Source organism: Aythya ferina, assembly GCF_964211825.1.
Source record: "Aythya ferina genome assembly, chromosome: 8".
Classification (NCBI taxonomy): domain Eukaryota; kingdom Metazoa; phylum Chordata; class Aves; order Anseriformes; family Anatidae; genus Aythya; species Aythya ferina.
This window is the reverse complement of record NC_140304.1, coordinates 8,506,748-8,527,303: the sequence shown is the minus strand read 5'-3', so window position 1 is coordinate 8,527,303 and position 20,556 is coordinate 8,506,748. Positions and strand designations below refer to the sequence as shown.

The window sequence follows — 20,556 nt, the reverse complement described above, 5'->3', positions numbered from 1 at the left end:
ATGGCTATGCACTATCAAATTAAACTGCAGTGGTATACTAGGTGTAAAGGTAAAAGAAAATAGTGGATGAACTCATTTATTTGTATAAGAAACCGGTGTTCTTGCCCTTGACTATGGCTTTGCTAGTAGTACCATGCCTTGATGGCCAATTGGACCAAAAATCTTCCAAAGTCAGTCTGCAGGATGCCTGATGAGCTCACGGGCCTGATTTTCCTTCTGTTCCCAGCATAGACACTGCAGTATGATACAAAATAAAGTGAGAGCCAGAAAGTATTTAGTGCGCTGAAGCAAAGGATAAAAGTGAGCGGGGACTGTGAGAAGAAAACATTTACCTCATTTTGGAGATGTTTGCTTCATTTGCCCACTGCTGACAACACAACCCACGAGCTAATGAGCTGCACTCACTCCTCTCTTTTTATCACTTGCACCAACTGGAAAGAGTGCCAAGCAAGCGCCTTTGAACGAGCACACCTCACTGCGGCTCACTGGGTAGCCTCCACACTGCTGTTTTGTAGGAAAGCCTGTCAAATTTTTGCTGTGCTTGGCATAGTCAGTAGGTGTGGCTGTAAGGACTGCTGCTGAAGTGCTCGTAGGAGAAGGCTGGGATGGCACAGAGATAAAAAGACAGCAAAGGAAAATGACAGCAAGCAGTAGCATCCTTCATTCTTGCAGAGCAGCACCAAGTTAGTGTGAGCTTGCAGAAATGAGAGGAGAAGGACGACAGGGAGACACTGATTTAATAACCAGTTCTGTAATTTGAATGACAAATAGCTTTGATCTTAAAGTGTTTCCTAAACAACATTCAACAATTTTAATGCTATTCAGTCGTTATTCTTATGCTAATATAATACTTCTGCCTCAGGTATGTTGTTAATTTACTTTGCTTTTGCTGATACAAATGCATTTGAAAAGAAAACTGTCTTTCTCAATAGTAATGGAATATTTTGTGTAACCGCCTTTTTTCTTTTGTGCCTGTGTGTAACGGCGGTTACTATGGTAATATTCGTGATTCAAGATTTAAAGCCTGAAAGTGGTTTCTATAACAACATGCTAGGACATTTTGGACACACAACTGAAGTTAGGAATTCAAGATTAACCCTTTATGACCACAGGATTTGCAGCCCCAATGACAAACTCTTGTTAGTTTGTCAGAAGTTTGCTCATACCTTCCCAAGGTACACCTCCTCACTGAGCAGACGGAGTAGTAATTCCAGCTGTGGACAGAGTAGGTCAGGTGCTTCCATCCCAGGTGAAGTTTGTAAAGGAGAAATAATACCACAGTATCTACAGGCTGCTCATTACATTAAGTAATTAGGACAGTAGACAAACATATTTGGTGATGGACTGAGTAGGGATGAAATAGTGTTAGTGCGATGTTTAGGAAGTTTGAGCTTTCAGTCTGGAAATCAGAACTGTGGGAGAAAAAAAAAAAAAAAAAAAGTGATCTATTCTCAGACAATCTTAATGGAAAAGCTATTTTGAGGGCTCAGAGAGCCCCTTACCTGACTCCATTTTATCCAGCATGGCATGTTTTTCTGTCCTTCCCCCTCTGCCAAATGCTGATCCATGAATGGCATTTCTGCCTTTCAGTTCACGGCAAAAGTATCCGATCCCATCTCTGTCACTGGAGATTATGCAGCTGTACTCATCGCTTATCTAGTTCTTCAAGATATATAAGATTGGATATATATGCACACCCACAACTTTCTAAGGTTGTCTTCGCAAGGAAGTTATTGTCATAGTGATGAACTATATTTTCCATGTCACGATGCACTGCAGAGAAAACAAGATATGCCTAGTTATACCAAAGCTATGTGCTCTTCAATGCAGCACTAAATGCCTTGGGATATATTTGAATATTTCCAGTTAAATGCTAATTATTTCAAGATCTCACTAAAACTGCAGAGCTTGATATTTCAGTAACACATTCACACGCTTGTTTTAAAATCTCAGGGACAAATTTTAAATAAGAAAAAAATGTAAGCATCAAAGATTCTTATTTCTCACTCAAGACATCAGACTACCTAAGCCCTCACTACCCTCAAGTTATCCAATGATTTCTTTATTCAGTTTATTTGATCACAGGGTAAACCCTCCATTGTGAACAAATGCTATATGCTGTTGTTGCGTCAATGGGAGACACTGAAATAACAACACTAAGGAAAGCAACTGTTGCTTTGTTTGTCCCAAGAAAAATTTCTCTCTCTCAGTGACCACAACCAAGGTATCAATAGTATAAGGTATTTTGGGAAACTAAGAACAAAAAACAAACAACTACAACAAAAAAAAAAAACACCCTAACTCAACACACATTCCCTAGGTTGCTTTTCTGTTGTTGTTTTGGTTTTATAACTTTTTTAAAAAAAAAAAAAAAAAAAAAAAAAAAAAAAAAAAACAGAACTGCAGACCTATAATACCTTAATATTCATGTCTTTAACAATGTTTAGGTGTTAGAAGACAGTATCTGGCCTTAGTTTCCCTCTGCTGGATCACAGATGGTTTCCCAGTACCCATTCCTTTCCAAAATGTATGTGTTTCAAACAAAAAGTCATATTTTGCTGTGATTTACTTAATCTGTTTTAGCTGGTATGGCTTCCTCATTTTAATTCAAAATTTAGTTCAAAACTTTGAAGTAATAGCTGTTAAAAAAAATAAAAAACTACTCCCCAAAGCACTGTAAACTCATCATTGTTGATGACTATGGGCATCAAGAAGATAGCTATCTCCTCATAGTATTCTTGTTTGTTCGTTTTTCTCCCTAGAAAATTGACTGCCTCCGTTAAGAAGGAAAAATCTGCAGCATATGTAAAAAGACCCTGAAGCTGTTAGTGTTGAGAACCTCTGTAAAGCTAAGAGTCCTCCTTTCGGGAAAAAAGGGAAAAAAGACACATTTGAAGAATAGCATTGCGAATTACAAGGAGCCTCCAGGCATGATGAGGTGATTAGCAAAGTGCAGGCAGGACCACATTCAAGTGAACTCAAGTTCATAACAACATGATTAGCAGTGATGGAAATTTGATTTTAAATTCTGTTGCTGATTAAAATATTTCACCAACTTGTGTGAAGAGCCACAGACAGAAAGAATAAATTTTTACTGAAAGAAATTTCTACCAAAAACAACCCAACACAGCTTGATAGGTTTTGTCTGTGGACTTTGAATGGCTGAGACTGCAAATCAGATTCTCAGAACTGGGGAACTGGCAATTTACTTTTTATTTTATCAATTTAATATTATATATTTTGAAAAGCACACAGGAATGCTCTAACTCTGATTCAAACAGAATCTAGAAAAAAAAAAAAAAAAACACAACACTTCACATTCTCAGGAAAGATTTGAGATCAGGCTCGTCAACATTACCTGCATAACTGAAGAACACTGGTTTCTTTGAGAGGATTCAGAAGATCTGTGCCAAATTGTCTCCGCTTGTTCAGAACTCCCACCCTGTTTCCTTTCCCACTAATTTAATTTTGCCCTGTTATATTTTCGTTTATTTCCAGCCTCCCAAACCATATTGTATTGCTTCATTGCAGCAGTTTCTGACCACTGAGATGTCTGTACCACAGCAAAATCATGTGTTTTTTTTTTTAATTACCAATTAGTATATGAATAATCAAGATTTTGTAATGAACAGCAGCACTTTAACTTAATCTTGTGTATGAGGAAAAATAATTACTGTCTCTCAGCATTTCTTACGTTTAGTAGTGCCAGCTCTTGTAAAAGATAGAGAATACTGACGTTTTTGGCAATACTGACGATTTTCCAGTAGATGGCAAGCTTTACTGCAAGGAATTTTCCTGCCAAATATCTCAACTGCATGAAAAGGACTTAACCATGGGGTAAAATGCTTGGCACAAATTCCTCTAGTAATTAATGTATCAATGTTTATAAAGAGACAGATAATTACCTCAAGTGTCAGTCAGTGTAAATAAAAGTGATCAGCATTTTGTTTCTATTTTTCTGATGTTACATATAAGTTTTAAGAATCTGTCAGAACAAGTCACTGCTGTAGTGATCCTGAGTGGGTAAGCATGAAAATGACTCCCCTGCCTACCAGAGCTACTACACAAGGCCTTTCCAGATTATCCTTGTGCAACATTACCAAAAATAAAGCCTCCAAATACATCAAAACACTTATTTCCCATATAACTCTTTCTGTAAATGTAGTAGAAAATATTATTTAATCATTATCTCAAACTGAGCCAGCCTTTTCATCAGACACGATCACACTGCCACATCACATCCTATAGCATGGGTGTGTTCAGCTCCCACATGCTCTGATCTTCCTCTGCTGTTTCCATGCAGCTCCCAATGGCATTAGGTTTCCAATTCCATCCTTCCACATGGCTCCAGAGCTGCAGGAAAGCTGAATGGTGACAGGGGAGGAAGAGACGTACTGCAAATAACTTGTTTAACATAGGTGGGAAAGTAAGTGGAAAAATGGATCCTCTAACTATGAAGACTCCAAGGATTTTCTGAAGCACTTATATGATTTAGAAATATGACTTCTGTCAAAAAATCATGGGGTGCACTGGTAAACTGCATACCATTTGATAACCACAGTTTGATAAATTACCCTTTGATGATCACCTCTTTAAAGTGTAGTTGTGCTGAATCTTATTACCCCTAACAAAATCTCTTGGTCCTAGTTTTTAAATCACAAGAAGCTAAAACTCAGCAGTGATTACATCTCTGCTAAGCCCATCAGAATCCTCGTATTCATCAATAACTATATACATAATAATAATAATAATAAAAACCAAAAAACAACAACAACATGAGAATGAAGATAAAACTCCAAAAATTGTATTTCTTTGCTGTAAGCTTTATGTACAAATCAGACAAAAACATCCCTGAGGAATACTGGTTATATTGTATTGTCTGTTGGCAATTTCTGCATAAGAAACTTGTTTTTATAAAAGCCAGAGATGTTCAACTTAAAATGCTTGTTAAAAAAATACAGAACAGGTTTACCTTTCTATATTTTTCCCATTGCAGTGTCACCTTGGAGACAAATTGATTGCTTTCACTACTGACTGTGCTTTTAGGGCTTCCTTTTCTCTTCCCTCAGTTTTCATCCACTGTTAACATCTCAGTGAAGTATGCAGATTTGTAATCTCTGCTCAAAGCTAATATGTTGTTATCAAAACTGCAAACTGGCAAATTCTTCATTTTCTCTCATATACAGTAATTACAACAAATTGAGATATTGCATGCATATCATCTCTGGAAAAGCAGTAGTAATTAACTGAATTGCTTCTCAAGTCACAGTAGTCCTACTTAAGAAATACTTCAGTGGTTGACCTTACCTCTTGCAGTTTACGTAGTATAATAGTTAGATAATGCTGCAAATTAATCACAGTTAATTTCTTCAAATTTGCAACATATCTTCAAACATGCAATTTTAATTAATTTTAAGTAGACAGACTGAAAAGAAAGCTCTGTGAAGTTGGACAGTCCCAATAAAAATGTGGATTGCAAAAGTTCCATTTGGGTCTTACCCTCTCCACAGCCTGGAGTCATTATATCCCCAAGTAACGAGATTCCTAAGTGTTGCAGAATGCAGACTGATGATTAACACCATTTCCGTTGGCCCATACCAAACCAGTGAAGCTGTGATTGCAGAGTATTCAGCCCAGGTCAGCAAACCCACCTCAACCACTCAGCATTAGCCATCCTCACTATTATTCAGTATAACTAGCACTCAGTTAAAGGTGGTATACCTGCTTAGCCAAACGTGGACATTCATTTTGTTACAGAGACAATTAATCAGGATTAAAACAATTACACATTTTCATAGCAAAATTCTTTTATTTTACTGGAAAGAACGCCCTTCACTGCTCTCACTCTATTAGTGTTTCTCAGTCGTGTTTCATGAACAATGTTGGTAGCAGCTCACTCTTCCTTGATTGGGAAGTGAGAAAATAGCTATTGTTATTACCTGTTAGTCTTTACAGCAGCAGCAACTATAAGTTGTGTTTAATTGACGCCAGGAGTTCAGCTCCTGGTGGATAAGGGAGATATTTATACCATGTCCACTAAATATTTATGCTATGTCCCCCATGTCATTCCAGCCTCAGAGGCTGAAAGGCTCTCAGAGTACTATTTTGAATCTTAGGTATCTGGGAGATACCTGAGATATGGTGAAAGTGCTATACAGATGTCAAATTAGTAGTATTTATAACTGGGAAGTCAAAACCAACTCAAAGTGTATAATGGTTTGAGTCAGTCATGAGAGACTAAAGCATACCCAAGTCATTTAGCTTTGTTGAACTCCAATACAAAAAAAAACTTTCACTACAAAAGAATCCAAAATGGTATTGTACTGAAAAATGTTGTTCAGTTCCTCATTCTAGTAAAACAAACAAACAAAAACACAAAACAAAACCAACACCACCTGTTTTAAACATATGTAAATGCATTCCATGTTGCTGGTCATCTCTGTTGACAGTCACAAATATTGTTGCAACAATATCGTTGTTAGTGTTAAATAATGTATTCCAAGTCCTGGCACTAGAGCCATGGCTGCTGGAAGAGGTGAGAATTCTGCTCATATTTCCAGAACTGTTTTCACTTTACATTTATTAGTCTACCAATATGTGCTGCACATTTACTGGGCCTGTTTTCTTCTCAAAATCCAGCAATTGGAGCTATTAAATTTGAAACAATGTGGTAATAATTGCACCTATTTGACTCTGGTTTACTCCAAATGTGGTAGAAGTCCTCAGGATCTTTTTTGTTTCCTTCCTAGAGTCACTTTGCATGAGAAACGATTCCAGGTGCCTGTCAAATTTCTGCCAAAAGAACTCTACGTGCGCTGCTGGTCACAGGGAGGACACTTGCCATTGTGCAGATGTACCACAGGACACTATGGAGGAACGCTGCAATAAAACCTCTGACCCTTGCTCCTCAAACCCTTGTCTTCAAAATGCTACCTGTTTAAGCTCTCCTGGAAACCTCAGCTTCACTTGTGAGTGCCCCACTGGGTATAATGGGTCTACTTGTGAAAGAGCCGTCAGCGTGTGTGACACAAACCCCTGTGAACATGGAGGCACCTGCCAAAATGGCCTGGCTGGGCCCACCTGCCTTTGTAGCGCAGGTTACACAGGTATGCTCTGTGAAACGGATTTTGATGAATGCATTTCTGAACCATGCCACAACGGAGCTGTGTGCAGGGATGGGGTCGATGAATACTCCTGCTACTGCGTCCCAGGCTATCAAGGCAAGCACTGTGACCTGGAAGTGAATGAATGTGTGTCAGATCCATGCCTGAATGGGGCAACGTGTCTCAACCAGATAGGAAAGTACGATTGCATCTGCCCACTTGGGTATACAGGTGAGTGCCATTTTAAACAATCTTTGTATCATGGAGAATTGCCATACTTGTGTTCTAAGATCTACCACCACACACACCTATTTAGTCATACCTGTATTACCACATTGCCTTCAGTCTCTGCAGCTGTTGGTATATTATGGGTTTTCTTATCACCTATCCTATCACCTGCAACTTGTGATACTAGATGGAGAAAGACTGAAGAAATCTCTCATTTTCCAGAAACTACAGAGCAGTTTCATGAACATCAAGTTGTGTCACAGGTCCAGGTTAACTTTCCTTTAAACAAAATATTCTCAGAACACATGTCCTCAGAGTGCTATACATAGTTTTTAGCTAACAGACAAAACCTATGTTTGGCAGTGATAAAAATTAGATCTACTTTGACTTGGTTGATTTGCTAATCACTACAAAGAGTACTCTTAAATCTAGACAATTGATTTGCAGGAGTCTTTTCCTTTAAAACACTTTTCTTTCATTTTTTCCCTTTTCTGAGCAAAAGCATCTTGTTCAGAAATTTTCAAAACACCCTATTCAAATGTTTTCCTTTATGTACACTCGCTAATAGGCCTCTTTCTCCTCCTCTACTTTACCGAACCTCAAGACCAAAAAAATTAATCTATCACTTTTCCTCAACACCAATTCTCAGGATGGCTATGCCTTTCTGGTTTAATTCTGCAAATTTTTCTAAGCTGTATACCCTACTGATGTCATATAATATAACTGTTTTTTTCCCTTTTATTATTTTTCTGATCCACTCCATGATTCAGTCTGGCTGAGGCCACAGTTAAATTTCTTTTGCTGTGGCAAAAAGAATACTTTCCAAAACTCATTCCTGGCTTCTTTTCTGGGAAACAAAAGACCAATGTTCCAGTGGTTTCCAGGCATTCAAAAGAGTGTCTCTCCCTCTGTAGGGCATGTAGGTTGGTTATTTCATAATAGCCACATAGGTTGGTTATTTCATAAAATATTAGAAATTACAGCTGGACGTTCTAGAAGAACATACATGTACATTTGTCAAGAATGGAGATAAACTGTTCATATCATCAAGAGAAAATATCCTTACGCTCAATTCTTATTCTGCAGGTTTTTAGCAGTTCAAAGTTGACAGCATTGTACTTCACCATATACTGGCCTTCCAGTTGAATTGGAAGGTTTAGTATCAATGCAAACTATAAACTCTGATACAAAAAAAAAAAAAAAAAAAAAAGAGTAAGTGTAGTATAAAAGCCACAAAAGAAACATTTTCAGAACCAGGAAAGGGTAAGACAACAAGGACTAAGGAAAAAAATGTATCCTGCTGACAGGAAAAAAAAAAAAAAAAAAAAAAAAAAAAAAAAAAAAAAAAAAAGACATTTTACAGCCAAGTTTTTAGCTTTCCAAGCAGAAACGATAAAATCAAAAACATGCCACTGCATCTGCAAAAGCCATCCTCCCCCTGCCTACAGGCCATGCATATTCTGAATTCACTGCTTAGCCTGTGTAAACTTAACTTTGACTAACCTTGTTGGCTTCCTTTCCTCTGTCCAACCAGAAATAGAGGATTCACGTGGAACTAGAACATTACCTAAGTCATATAGTAGGAAAAGTACTATCAGGTTCCAAAACTACCCATGTTTTGATAAATTTCCATTTCATCTGGACCCATTTTAAAGAAAAATCACACCCATACCTTGTCTACTTTCTCTACTGGAGAACATATAATGGCTGTAGGAGACAGTTCCCTTCAAATTTCAAAGCTGTATTCAGGGACAGGACAGAAGGAGAGAGCACGTTGAATCATTAAAAAGAGAAAAGGGGATGCATTTTAGTGATAGATTGCCAGTCAGGTAAGCAAAGAAAAAAGCATCTTACAGCACAAGAAGGGAAAAAAATAACAGCTATTGCTTCAAGTGATTCAAATGAATAAGAGATGTGGTTTACAGCTCCATCCCAAAATCCCCATGCAGGAGGGGAAGTCAGAGGTAAAAAGCAGCTTTCCAGTGTCTGACGCAGCTCTTGTTGGAAGCCAGCCCTCAGTTAGCGTCCCTCATGAGCAGGGGGAATGTTGTTTGAAGGAAGCTTGTTACCTTCCTGCCACCCCGCTGCTAGCAGCGGGTGTCCGAGCCCGGGCCAAGCGAGGGGAAAACTACACAACCCGGGGAAAGCTGAAGAGCAGAAGGAAGGAAAAGCCTATTAACAAGCAGCATGGCTACTCTGCAATGATCAGACTCAGCCCAGACCTCCTGTGGTATTCAGGAAACTGTATTTGTTTAACCTGCGCTGTCAGTAAGGTCCAGGCCTGGATCTGTAGCTCACAAACTCAGCTTGAAAGACAGAATATACACCTTAGAGGCAGAGGGAGAAAACATAATAAAATAATAAAGCCCAGACAAAGAGAAATGAAGATTTAGATCAACACAAACTGCTGGAGGGAGCTCACCCTGCTGGAGTCACCCTGCTTTTATCATGCAGTTCTGCTGTTTTCCAGGCAGATGCTGTTTGGTCTCACCAAAAAATAAGCAGCAACACTCGGAGTGCTCTGCACTCAGCACAAGCAGAGTTAAGAAATGAAGGAGCCAATGAAGGAAAAGAAGCCTAAAACAAAGCAGAAGGGGCTGCAGAGCTTTAATGTACAGCTCTGATACTGCTCCCAGCAGTAGAGACTAATCATCATAATTCTGTAAAGGAGTAGCTGGCTGTTCCTTCAGCAGTAAAACACCAGCTTTTAAAGGCTACTTAACCAAATGATTTATCAGAAGCATTCTTTTTTGTTGTTTTCTGCACCTTGCTGTGAGTTGTGCTAAATGCACAAGCCAGGGGGATTACTGGATGAAAGCCCTGAGGTGTCCCCACTGGTAATAAAAATCCTCATTTACTCTGTCGGGGGATCTTGCCAACCATTATTATCCTGGCCTGACACCATGAATTACTGTGGGAAGTCATCCAGCCTCATCTCATTTCCCTAAGATGTTAAAAAGGTTACATCTCCTGATATGGAGGTAGAGAATGCACAGTAAATCTGCAGCAGTAATGTTAACCAAATGCTTGAGTTACTGGCTGCAGTTGCTACTTGTTTCATGGGCTATGACTGCTATTTTGTATGATTGGTATGCTGCAGTACTTCTCAAAATAGCTGAGAAATGTCACACATAATTCTTACACAAATGGAAGAGGTTAGAACGCACTGAGAGCCAAAGACTGGAAAATTTAGCATGAAATTTGCAGTTTCTATGATAATGCTCTGCATGTGTGAAATTATTTACAAGACATGTGTCACGCAGCTGTTAAATAATGAAGCTCAACTGCCTCACCGAAGTTTTGCTGGCTACCTTAATCAAATGCATTTTTTTCTTCCATTGGCCTAATTGCACTTGCTTTTAATTCACCCCAGCAGGGCCTAGTGCCACAGCCTGTTAGCTACCCACAGCTAGGTACGATAATTACCTTGCTGGGCTCAGCTGAAGCCAGTCCTCCACTGCCAGAGAACAGCTTAGTAGGAACTACCAGGGGCAAGGGGCAGTTCCTAAAACCAGTCTGACTCCAAGACAACAGCAGGCCTTTTACACAGGGAAAAACATTTCAGCATCAGATGAAATAGGTACAGTGGGCGAGATCCATTCTTTGTGCAATACCTTTTACTATGATGTAACTGTGATGAATTCTGTACAATATAAGGAAATTATTACCTGATGAATCTTAGTTCTCACACAGAATCCTTATCAGTACCGTAGATGCCATTTAGAGTAGATACATCATAAGTCTTAGGCACTAAGATGAAAAATCCCACAGACTTCAGGTACCCAGATGTCAAACTACCAAGCACAGAAACGTCTATTCCATGAACTAGTCATAGGTATAAATTGTTGCATTGAAATTCAAAATAGGTGCTATGCCAAAGCTCTATCAAAATCACCAAGTGGCAAAAGCTGCTGCTGAATCAAAGCGTTACTGCTGCTGTCCTCATGCCTGCCTTTCCACTCAGCCTCTTCGTGCTTCTGCCTCCACCTCACACCATCTGCCTGCCCAGAAGTGGGGCAGCAGTCCCTGCCCCAGCAGTCCCTGCCCTGGTGCCCTGCCTGTGCTCCTCCTCCCTTCTTTCATCAGCAGCACTCCTGTGCCTCCTCAGTGAAGCACCGAAGTGGGTCAATACAGGTCTGTACTCAGAGAAAGGATGAGGGAGTCCCCTTGCCCTCCCCACAGAGGCACTGCAGCCTCTATCATGGGGTGAGGTACCTCAAGTACACGCTTCCCTTCCCAGCGAGCTCGTGGTAGTGTTGCACCAGTAGCAAATGGCACTGTCCAGCCAACAGTGATTGTCTGCTGCTTCCTGCAGTGCTGTGCACAAGTGCTCAATAGGACTTATTTGAAAAGCAAGTGGTAAAGGTAATAATAATCTTAGTTCTTCAAAGAAACCAAAGAAGTTACAAATATCCCTTCTCAGTCTTTCAACTCAATGCACTCTTGGGGCTTGGTTTATGCTGAAACTGCCTGCACAAGGAGGGAATGCCTCTGCTCTTAATGGCTTAGCCCCACGCAGTAACAGCGGAAGGGCTTGGTGGCGCCTTACCCCCCCTTTCTGGCATATGATATTTGGCATACAGCATATTCATGACAGAATGTTAGGCTGAGGTGCAAATACAGATCTAATCTTTTCATCTTGCTTCCTCACATCTAAGAAAATCTGACAGCAGACTCACTAAAGGCTAGGGAGGAATTCCCCCTGTTTGCATGGCATATCACATTGGCTAGATGCATTATAAAGAGAGAAGTTTTCTTCTGAGGCAGCATTGCCGAAGGCAGGTTACTGGGCTTGATAGATGAAAGACGTGAACCAAAACAACAACGCTATGGTCTCATGTTAATCATCAGGCTGTTCTCAGGCCTGTAGTCTTAAATTTGGTTGAACTGAGGATCAGTTGAGCAGGGCTTGTTTTGTCACATGATTTTTAGTGTTCACAGTAAGCTGTTAACAAGCTCTGGCAGATTTACGGTCACTAGACATACTTCTGCAAACACATTGTTTACAATTACAGTGAATTCACAGGGCAATGACCACAGAGGGACTGCTCACTATGTCTGGATGTAATGTACATTACCATAAAGCTATAAGGGATCATTCCTGTGCTGGGATCTCACACAGGCTCCCACTGAAAGCCATGGCTAGCCAGATCCACAAGCCAGAAGCCCAGGACCAGTGACTTTACCCACTGAATGTTTTATATGCAGAGGAAGCTGTAAGAATATATTCTCTAAGTTCACAGTAATAATGTTTCATAACTACTAGAAAGATGAAAAAGTGCATGTATTTTAATGAGATTTAAGATTAAATACAATTAAAGTTATGAGCTAACATCTTCAAATAATATGGATTATGGATTTTTATTCTTTTTTATTATTTTTAACAAGGGTGCTACATTCAAAAGGGTCAAAATAAATTAGTGATCAAGGAACAGTGCTAGATATTAGTAATGTGTAAAAAAAGTTAGTGTTTTCTGAAAAAATGCTCTTAGAAGGCACGAATTTCACAGCAGGACGGAGCTGGATAAGCAGCATAAAGAATTACAGGTGAGCTCCTAAACAGACTACTAAGATAATACCAATAATTACAATGTGGCCATTCCCATCTTTTGAAAGCCTGTGCCATCTTGGACTGCAAATTTCACCTAAAAATAAAGATAAAATAAAAAATACCTGCAAAATCTTCTTCTGCTGCAGATTCTCTCTCAAGTAAGAAATGTCCCTGAAAACTTCTTACAGTCCTATTGCTGCTTTGGTTAGCCAAACCAAGACAGTGAAATCTGCTTAAAAGTGGCTTCTAAATTAAAATTTGCCAGCCTGTTTTGTGGCTGATACCTTAGCTGGTAAAACAAGTTGATTTGGCAGATATTTTCTTTTTTAATAAATCACTGTTTCTTACCCAAAGTAAGAAATAATTAAACATACAGTACCCTGGAATAATCAGAGCAGGAGCTGCTAGGTATAATGAGATCTTTTTTAGAGTCTCCTAGACTGGATTAGAGACAAGAAAAGGGACTGTGTACGTAACTTGCCAACTATCAAGCATAGCTGTGAAGTACCATTAGAACGGATGGAGCTTCATCAGTTACCTCTGAAGAGCAGCTTCGAGAGTCTGACCTGTTGCAAGCACAGCATCGTAGGCTGGTTTAGTTACACATTGCTAAATCTTTAAACAAACAGACACAACTAAGCAGCAAAAGAGAGGGAAACCGACAGCTTCCCAATGGATTCAATTAACTGTGCAGCTTTAAATGGGCTCTTCTGAGGTCATTAAATTACTAATCACGTCTGTATTATATAAATACGATGGTGGCACAGTTTGAGTGATCTGAAAGCTAGTTCATTCTGCTCCAGTGGTCAAGCTGACAAAAAAGTTGTTGTACCTACTGTCATGAATAACACCCGAGCTCTTTGGTGAAGCATCCCAAGCCTTAACAGCAAGCATCTCGCTAAGTGCGGGGCTTGCCTGCTTTCTTTGCCTCCGCAGGTAAGAACTGCGAGCTGGAGATCGACGAGTGCCTGTCGCAGCCCTGCCTGAACGGCGCGACCTGTCGCGATGCCCCGGGCGCCTTCTCCTGCTCCTGCGCTCCGGGCTTCCAGGGCCACCTCTGCCAGCACGACGTGGACGAGTGCGCCAGCCTGCCCTGCCGGCACGGGGGGCGCTGCCACGACCGAGCCGCAGGGTGAGTCCGGGGCCGGCCCGGGGCTCTCCCGGGTCCCTCCCGCTCCGACCGGGGCCGTCCCGGTCCGCCCGGGTGCGCGTCGGAGGCGGGCGCGCAGCGGGAGCGCAGCGAAGCGCGCAGCAGCTCCTGCCTCCAAACCACCCGCAACTCTCAGGGTAACCACAGGGAAGGTAGGGAGGCTGAAAAGTTCCTCCACCCGATGTTAAAAGCTCTATGCATTGGTCCAAGCGCAGCCTGGTAGACGGAGCTCTTGCGTTCACTCACTAGCATCGACTCTGCATGCTCAGCATGAGATTTTAGAAACTGAAAACGTTTGTAAGCTCAACTTTGTATCACAGAAAAAAAGCTAGAAGTCAGTAAGTGTTATTGATGGAGGCTCTACCCTTTCCAGTGTAAGATTTGTCCTCTATCGTCTGCTTTCCAGTTTTTGCAAATCTGTTTTGAAGATACTCATGTCCCAGAATCAGCCCCAAAGTCACATCAGCAAAAGGCAGGCTTGCCTTGAGCAAGAGGGGAAGAAATCCTGTTCTAGGAACGCTAGCAATGTGGTGACATGACACCAACCTTGTGGAGCTGCTTTGTGGCAGCCCTGAATAACTGATCAAGATAAAAAAATTTCCTGTTCTCCAGTGTAGCCAAAGTGCAACAGCAGGACAGGGAGGTCACCTTGCTCCAGACTGGTTCACAGCAGAGCCAGCAAGTAACCTGCAAAGCTTTTGAGGATATGCATGTGAGGTGAGCAACTGTGGTGCTCATGCAGGCCAGGCTTAATCACTGTCCTCTTCCTCTGAGCTTTTTAAAGCAGAGGTGCACGTAAGAGCAATTTTAATTGGCTTGTAATACTGCAGGACATCTGCAGAACTACTGGAGCTTCTTTACACAATGAAAAGGGTTGGACAACAAAGCAGTTCAAAGCAGAAGGGTAACTAGCCATTTTATGGTATTTTTTTCAGGAGGGGGTGTTAAAGGGAGAATTGTAGACTTGAAACAAGTTTTTTTCTTTTCTGACCAATGATGCAGTACAATCAAGACGTGTGTGTTTGCCACCAGCTTTCACAGCATTGCTCAAGGGGACAGGTTTAGCATTTAAAGCTATAAATACAAATACCAAACTAAGTTCCCTCCCAAAATTCAAACCAATTCTTCCAGTGAGGTTTCAGGAATGCTGCAAAGGAGGATTTGACCTTTTCTAAAACCAGTTGCACATCATTAAACATTTATATTGTTTGGCAAGATTCCCCCACAATTTCAATTGTGCAACAGCCAGTATATCATTTTAATATAAAATAAAGCAAAATAATTAAATATATTTTTGTTTCTTATAATTACTAAAAAGGTCATCTGAGCATGTGCATTTATCAGTTGTTTTACAAAAGTCTGTCTTTGCTTATGACATGTACAAGTTGACCTTAATTCCTACACTTAGGCCATAAGATACATGTATTTTATAATAATTAGGTAATTTTTTAAAAGTTCAGACAATAGAGATTACTTTCACTTTGTTCAGCATTTCTTATATTTGTGTTTATACATTAGTTTGTTTACTTCTAAACCCATAGCAGTAGCATTGCTGTCAAAAGGAAGCTATCTGTACTGAACTGTAACTATCAGAACTGCACGAGTAATTGACATCTCTGTATTGAAACCCAACAACAACAGTGTTTTCCAACAAAGACAAATTATCACTTAGTGGTATTTTAGGATCAATTACAATCTTATTTTTTGGTCATTTTTAAAAGAAAGGGATAACTCACTTTCTCTCCCGTTTTCATTTTGTGAATAATATTAAGCCTACAAAAATTGCATTGGAAAGGGCAGAAATATTTTTGAAATTAAAAAAGAAGAAAAAAGTCAATAATTCTAGAAAAAAATGATCTGTCAAAACCAATTTGAATTCACAAGCAGTCCCCTCTTGGGCCAAGCCACCTATTTCAGGAAAATGCTCGACCTTCATTCCTGGTTTCTGGGTTTTCTCCTGTAACACTGGAGGACGTCTCAGGCCCGGACTCTGCCGTGTGAGCTGTTAGCTGAGGCAGCACAGCAGGTCTGTGCCCCTTTGGGATCAAAGCTCAGGTCTGCTGACTTCCAGCTAGACTGAATATTTTATTCTGTGTTGCAGGTACAGCTGCAACTGTACTGGTACTGGATTTATGGGCCTGCACTGCGAGACCCTAATTCCCTTGTGTTGGTCACAACCCTGCTACAATAATGCCACTTGCGAGGACAGCGCTGACAGTTACACATGCCACTGCTGGCCAGGTAAGCTCCAAGTTCTCCTATAAACATCCTCTCTCCTTGTGTAATAGATAAGTCATCATCATTTGCTGATGCAAAACTTGAAATTGTGTGGCCTTAAAAATGCTCTAAGACCTTGGTGCTAGATGGGCTTCATTCCCCATTATGAGACAGAGCACTGTGGGTATATTGCTCACTTTCCCCAGCTAAGGATTGGTTTCCTACACAGCAGAAATTAGGAGAAAAAAAAAAAAATAGACTTTCTTCTTCAGAGCAAGGACCAATATCACCAAGTCAAAACGGGAGACTCAGCTGGAGCTGGGATCCACCTCCCAGTCTGATGTGTAATCCATCAACCCACATGGTACACACATCACTGCTGTGGCTGACCTTCTTTTACTCTTCACTAAATGGACATTTAAATCAGTCTTGAAAACATACTTTTCGGTGCAAAATATTAGTTGTCTGTTCATAGATAAAAATCAAACTAGGCATTACATTGGCAAAGTACTTCATATCACCGATGCATGCTCATATGTCCTGTAGCGTGGGGTGAAAACACACTGGGCTGTGTTTTTTGTTGTTGTTGTTTTGTTTTGTTTGTTTTTGTTTTGTTTTGGTGTTTTCCTCTACCAGCAAGGCTTGGTTTGGGAAAGTGCTCCCGCACACCAGTGGGAACACAGGCACTAATCTCTCCAAGAGACTTTGCAAATCTTTCAGCACGTGAATGAACTACAAAGGCCAACTCCCTGCACTCCCATCTTTGGGAGCCAGTGCAGAAGACAAGGAAAGCTTTGCACAACCAGAGAGCAGCACAGCACAGCGCTCCATTACTCACACAGGTGTCCATGTTACTTCCTAAAAAGAAGCCAAGTCCATACAGCACAGCAAAGCTCAGCTAGCTTACACAGAACAGCCATAGCAACATGCAGCTACTGAGCTTCAAGAGGCACTTTTAGCACATGACAGACTCTGAACCCAAGCGCATCGCAGCATATACTCACAATAACACTTTCAGGTCAGGAATGAATTGGCAGGCCAACAATTAAACCCCTTCTTCCGCTTGTTCTTCCCAGGCTATACTGGTGCCCGCTGCGAGACCGACATCAGCGAGTGCAGCAGCAACCCGTGCCCAGCCAAGGCACAGTGCGTGGAGCGCTCGTGGGCGCACTGGTACGGCAGCATCCCCACGCTGCCCTCCCACTTTAGCTACGACGAGGCAGAGGGCTACGTCTGTAGCTGTAAACCGGGATTTACCGGTAAGGATCTTTTGGTAAACGTAGGAAGTAACGTCCTGCAGTGTTCCGTGGTACAGGCGTGCTGTAAATCAATCTGTAAAGTAAGTTTGGGGTGTTAAGGCGTCATAGTGCAGAGGGTCCCTCTGGTGGTCACGATACACATGTTCCGGTCGTAATTTGGGATGGAGGGTTTGTTGCACAAGTTGTGAAGCTGGCAAGAGAGCAGCAGGCTCCAGAGATGACCCCCAAGCCAAGTCCATACAGCAAGAGAGATGCAGTCTCTCCCACAGTCCTGCCTGCTAAGCCTCATTATTCAGTCACATTTGCTTGAATTATACCATAAATATCATAAACTTGTGTTAGCAGGTTTCATCATGAGTTTGAAATGCACAGCATACAGGTATTGTATTAATAATAATAATAATAATAATAATAATAATAATAATAATAATAATAATAATAGAGTGTCTTCATGAAGCAGCCATGAAGTACAACTCCCAGTCTTTCGGCATTTGTCTCTACACTACTCCTGTACTTCTACACAGTAGCACTGGGGACTGCCAGGAGCACTCCTCCGTGTGAGCATAATACCAGATTTATAAAAGATGTTGCAATCTAACGTGTTGGTGATGTTCCACAGCTTAAATGAAAAAAAAAAAAAAAAGAAAAAAAAAAAAAAAACACTCTGTAAACACTCTGTATGCACCTATGTTCTTAGGAAGAGAAAAAAAAAAAAAAAAAAAAAAAAATTGCAGACAATCATAATCCTAAAAAGACGTGCTAAGTTTTGTGTTTTGTGTTTAACATACCCTGTATTATTTTGCACAGACACTAACAAGCTGGCTTTGGATTGCATGGTTCTGGGTGTAGAGTCTCCATTCTGTTATTCCTTCTGAAGAGAACATAATTAGTAGCTAGATTAATTTAACCAGTCCACTTTCTCCTTCCATTCATCTCCTGCACAGCTGCTAAACTTCCCCTGTGTCTCCCACCGGGCTGCATGACTGATCTCTGCAACTTAACAGATACAAAAGCATACAGAGAGTACAACTTGTGCTCTGAATTCCCAATTGATTTTTCTTCAAAGGTGCGGTGAGACCTGTTTGCTTTTGTTCTGCTCCGTCCCCGTAACTGTCCTTCCCTATCCTGTCACTAAGCGTTGCTGTTGTACTTTTGTTCTGCCTAAGAGAGCATAACATCAGGCTTCTGCTCAGGCTTGTTATGTCCTCTGGTTATGACCCTTACCTCTTCCAACTTCTCTTCAAATGCTACTTCTTTCTCTTTGCTTCCTTCTAGCAGTGTCCAGCTGTCAGGTTTCTTTTCCTTCCCCTCTTGCTCTATTTTAAAACCTCCCATGCTCTGCATGACGACTCAGAAGGTGGTTCCTTGTTTAGTCATCACCATTCTTTATCCTCCCACTTCTTCTATTGCCTACACCTGCCTTGTTTGCCTGATTTGGGTCAGGATTCTGCTGGTTTTAGTCACACAGGGGGGCTCCCTTACTCCCCCAGGGGTCAGTGGACCCATGTGCAGGCATACTCTAAATGATTGAGATCGGTGATCTAATGAAAAAAAAAGTGTCAGAATCTATTAAATCTATTAATCTTAAATCATTTTTTTTTTCACTAGATAGCTTCTAAATAAAATTCAAAGCTCTCCAGAGATAGCATGGCTGACAATTCTAAGAGACTCTGCAATTCCTACTAATATATGCAAATAACTTTACATAAAGCCTTTATATAAGTTCAGTTATCTGGATGCCTGCTGGATGCTATATATAAATGTCATTAGCAAAAACAAACAAACAAAAAACACACACAAAACAACCCCTCCCTCCCTCCCAGAAAATAAATAAATAAATAAAACAGTAAAAAACAAACAAACAATTTTTAGCAAACAGTGTGCTTAGACAGTTGGAAGCAAGAAGAATCACCTTTAACAGGGATGGTTGTAAAAGCTGCTGGTGAAATGCCTTTCAGCCATGGGATGCAAACTAATGTCAGGACAAGGTTAATCTTGCCACTCTTGTCAGCTCATTTGCTGCCTGTGTTTTTCAGTCTAAATTTTAAATTGTTTTCTTCCTGGCCTGTGTGAAAAGCAGGGTAGTCAGGTAACTTGCATATTTGTAGAGAAAACAGCAGCATTGGTCTAACTGGCAGCGAGCATCCCTGGGGTCCTAGGCTGTGCTCTAACAGCTGAAGGAGACCTGGCTGGTGGAGATTGAGCTAATGTGAGGAAACTGATTTGCATGGGAATAACACCATTGCTAAAGGTCGGGAATTCAGCAATGCCCTTAAGTACAATACATCCAGCCTCCCCAGTCCTCCTAGTAGCACTGAGCATTTCTCTCTGGCCTTTCTCCTTCCCCCACGTAATCTGGGAATGGAAAGTGCTCAAAAGGAGCCCCAGCCTCCTCGCATGTCAGAAGAGCTGAAGGCATGTCCTACAAGAAGAGGCTGAGGAAACTGTTTGTGAAATTTGATTCTAAATAATAAAAAGTAGTAATCCTGGTGTGGCAAATTTATCCTAGCCGGGATTTTTTTGAGTTCATTAGATAGATGCCTTATCCCACATCAAAGACAGAAAATTCTTGAGGCGCTTCTACAAAGGGTTAAACTTCTCCAGCTCCCTTCTAAGTCAAAGGGCCTGGGGATACTCAGATTTCAAGAGGTTTCAGTACTTCTGCAGTAGCAAGCCCTAGATTTTTGATATTACCTTGGTCTGCTGGCCCCCAAGCACAAAAGTACTTTTAATAGACTGCGCTTTCTTTTAAAGGTCTTGTGATTTGTTACTGCTAGCTGAAGGCAGCAGTTATCCTAGAACTTTATCCTTTCATATCGCGGATATATTGTATTGCTCTAGCACTGCACGTTTTTTAAACAGAGTGTGATTTGAAAGGTTCAGCTTCTCACTTTCCTCATGAAAACACGTGGGAAAGGAGGAAAGCAGAGCTATGGCTTTGGTAGTGACTCATTTCACCAGGTTGTAATAAACTTAACACCATGTCAGAATTAAAGACTCCCTGAACCTGCAAGCTCTGTCAAGTGACACATTCCAGTGCTGAGCTGA

General features: G+C 40.8%; 1 protein-coding gene and 1 long non-coding RNA gene across 7 annotated transcripts in view; one reads left to right on the top strand and one right to left on the bottom strand.

Annotated features, from left to right (window-relative positions):
• CRB1 (crumbs cell polarity complex component 1) overlaps positions 1–20,556 on the top strand; it is a 99,004-nt gene that overhangs the window by 22,812 nt on the left and 55,636 nt on the right. For all 3 annotated transcript variants that reach the window (XM_084527039.1, XM_084527038.1, XM_084527037.1), the window contains exons 2-5: positions 6,750–7,334; positions 13,819–14,014; positions 16,134–16,273; positions 17,326–17,508. In XM_084527039.1, the coding sequence (XP_084383165.1) occupies positions 6,750–7,334; positions 13,819–14,014; positions 16,134–16,273; positions 17,326–17,508 (1,104 nt within the window). The remainder of the gene's footprint in view (positions 1–6,749; positions 7,335–13,818; positions 14,015–16,133; positions 16,274–17,325; positions 17,509–20,556) is intronic.
• LOC311440316 overlaps positions 1–20,556 on the bottom strand; it is an 80,231-nt gene that overhangs the window by 31,795 nt on the left and 27,880 nt on the right. For 3 of the 4 annotated variants that reach the window (XR_014695332.1, XR_014695333.1, XR_014695334.1), the window contains exons 3-4: positions 1,503–1,773; positions 1,167–1,412 (exon numbers count right to left, since the gene is read on the bottom strand). This is a non-coding gene — a long non-coding RNA (uncharacterized lncRNA). The remainder of the gene's footprint in view (positions 1–1,166; positions 1,413–1,502; positions 1,774–20,556) is intronic. The other variant, XR_014695335.1, reaches the window with a different exon arrangement.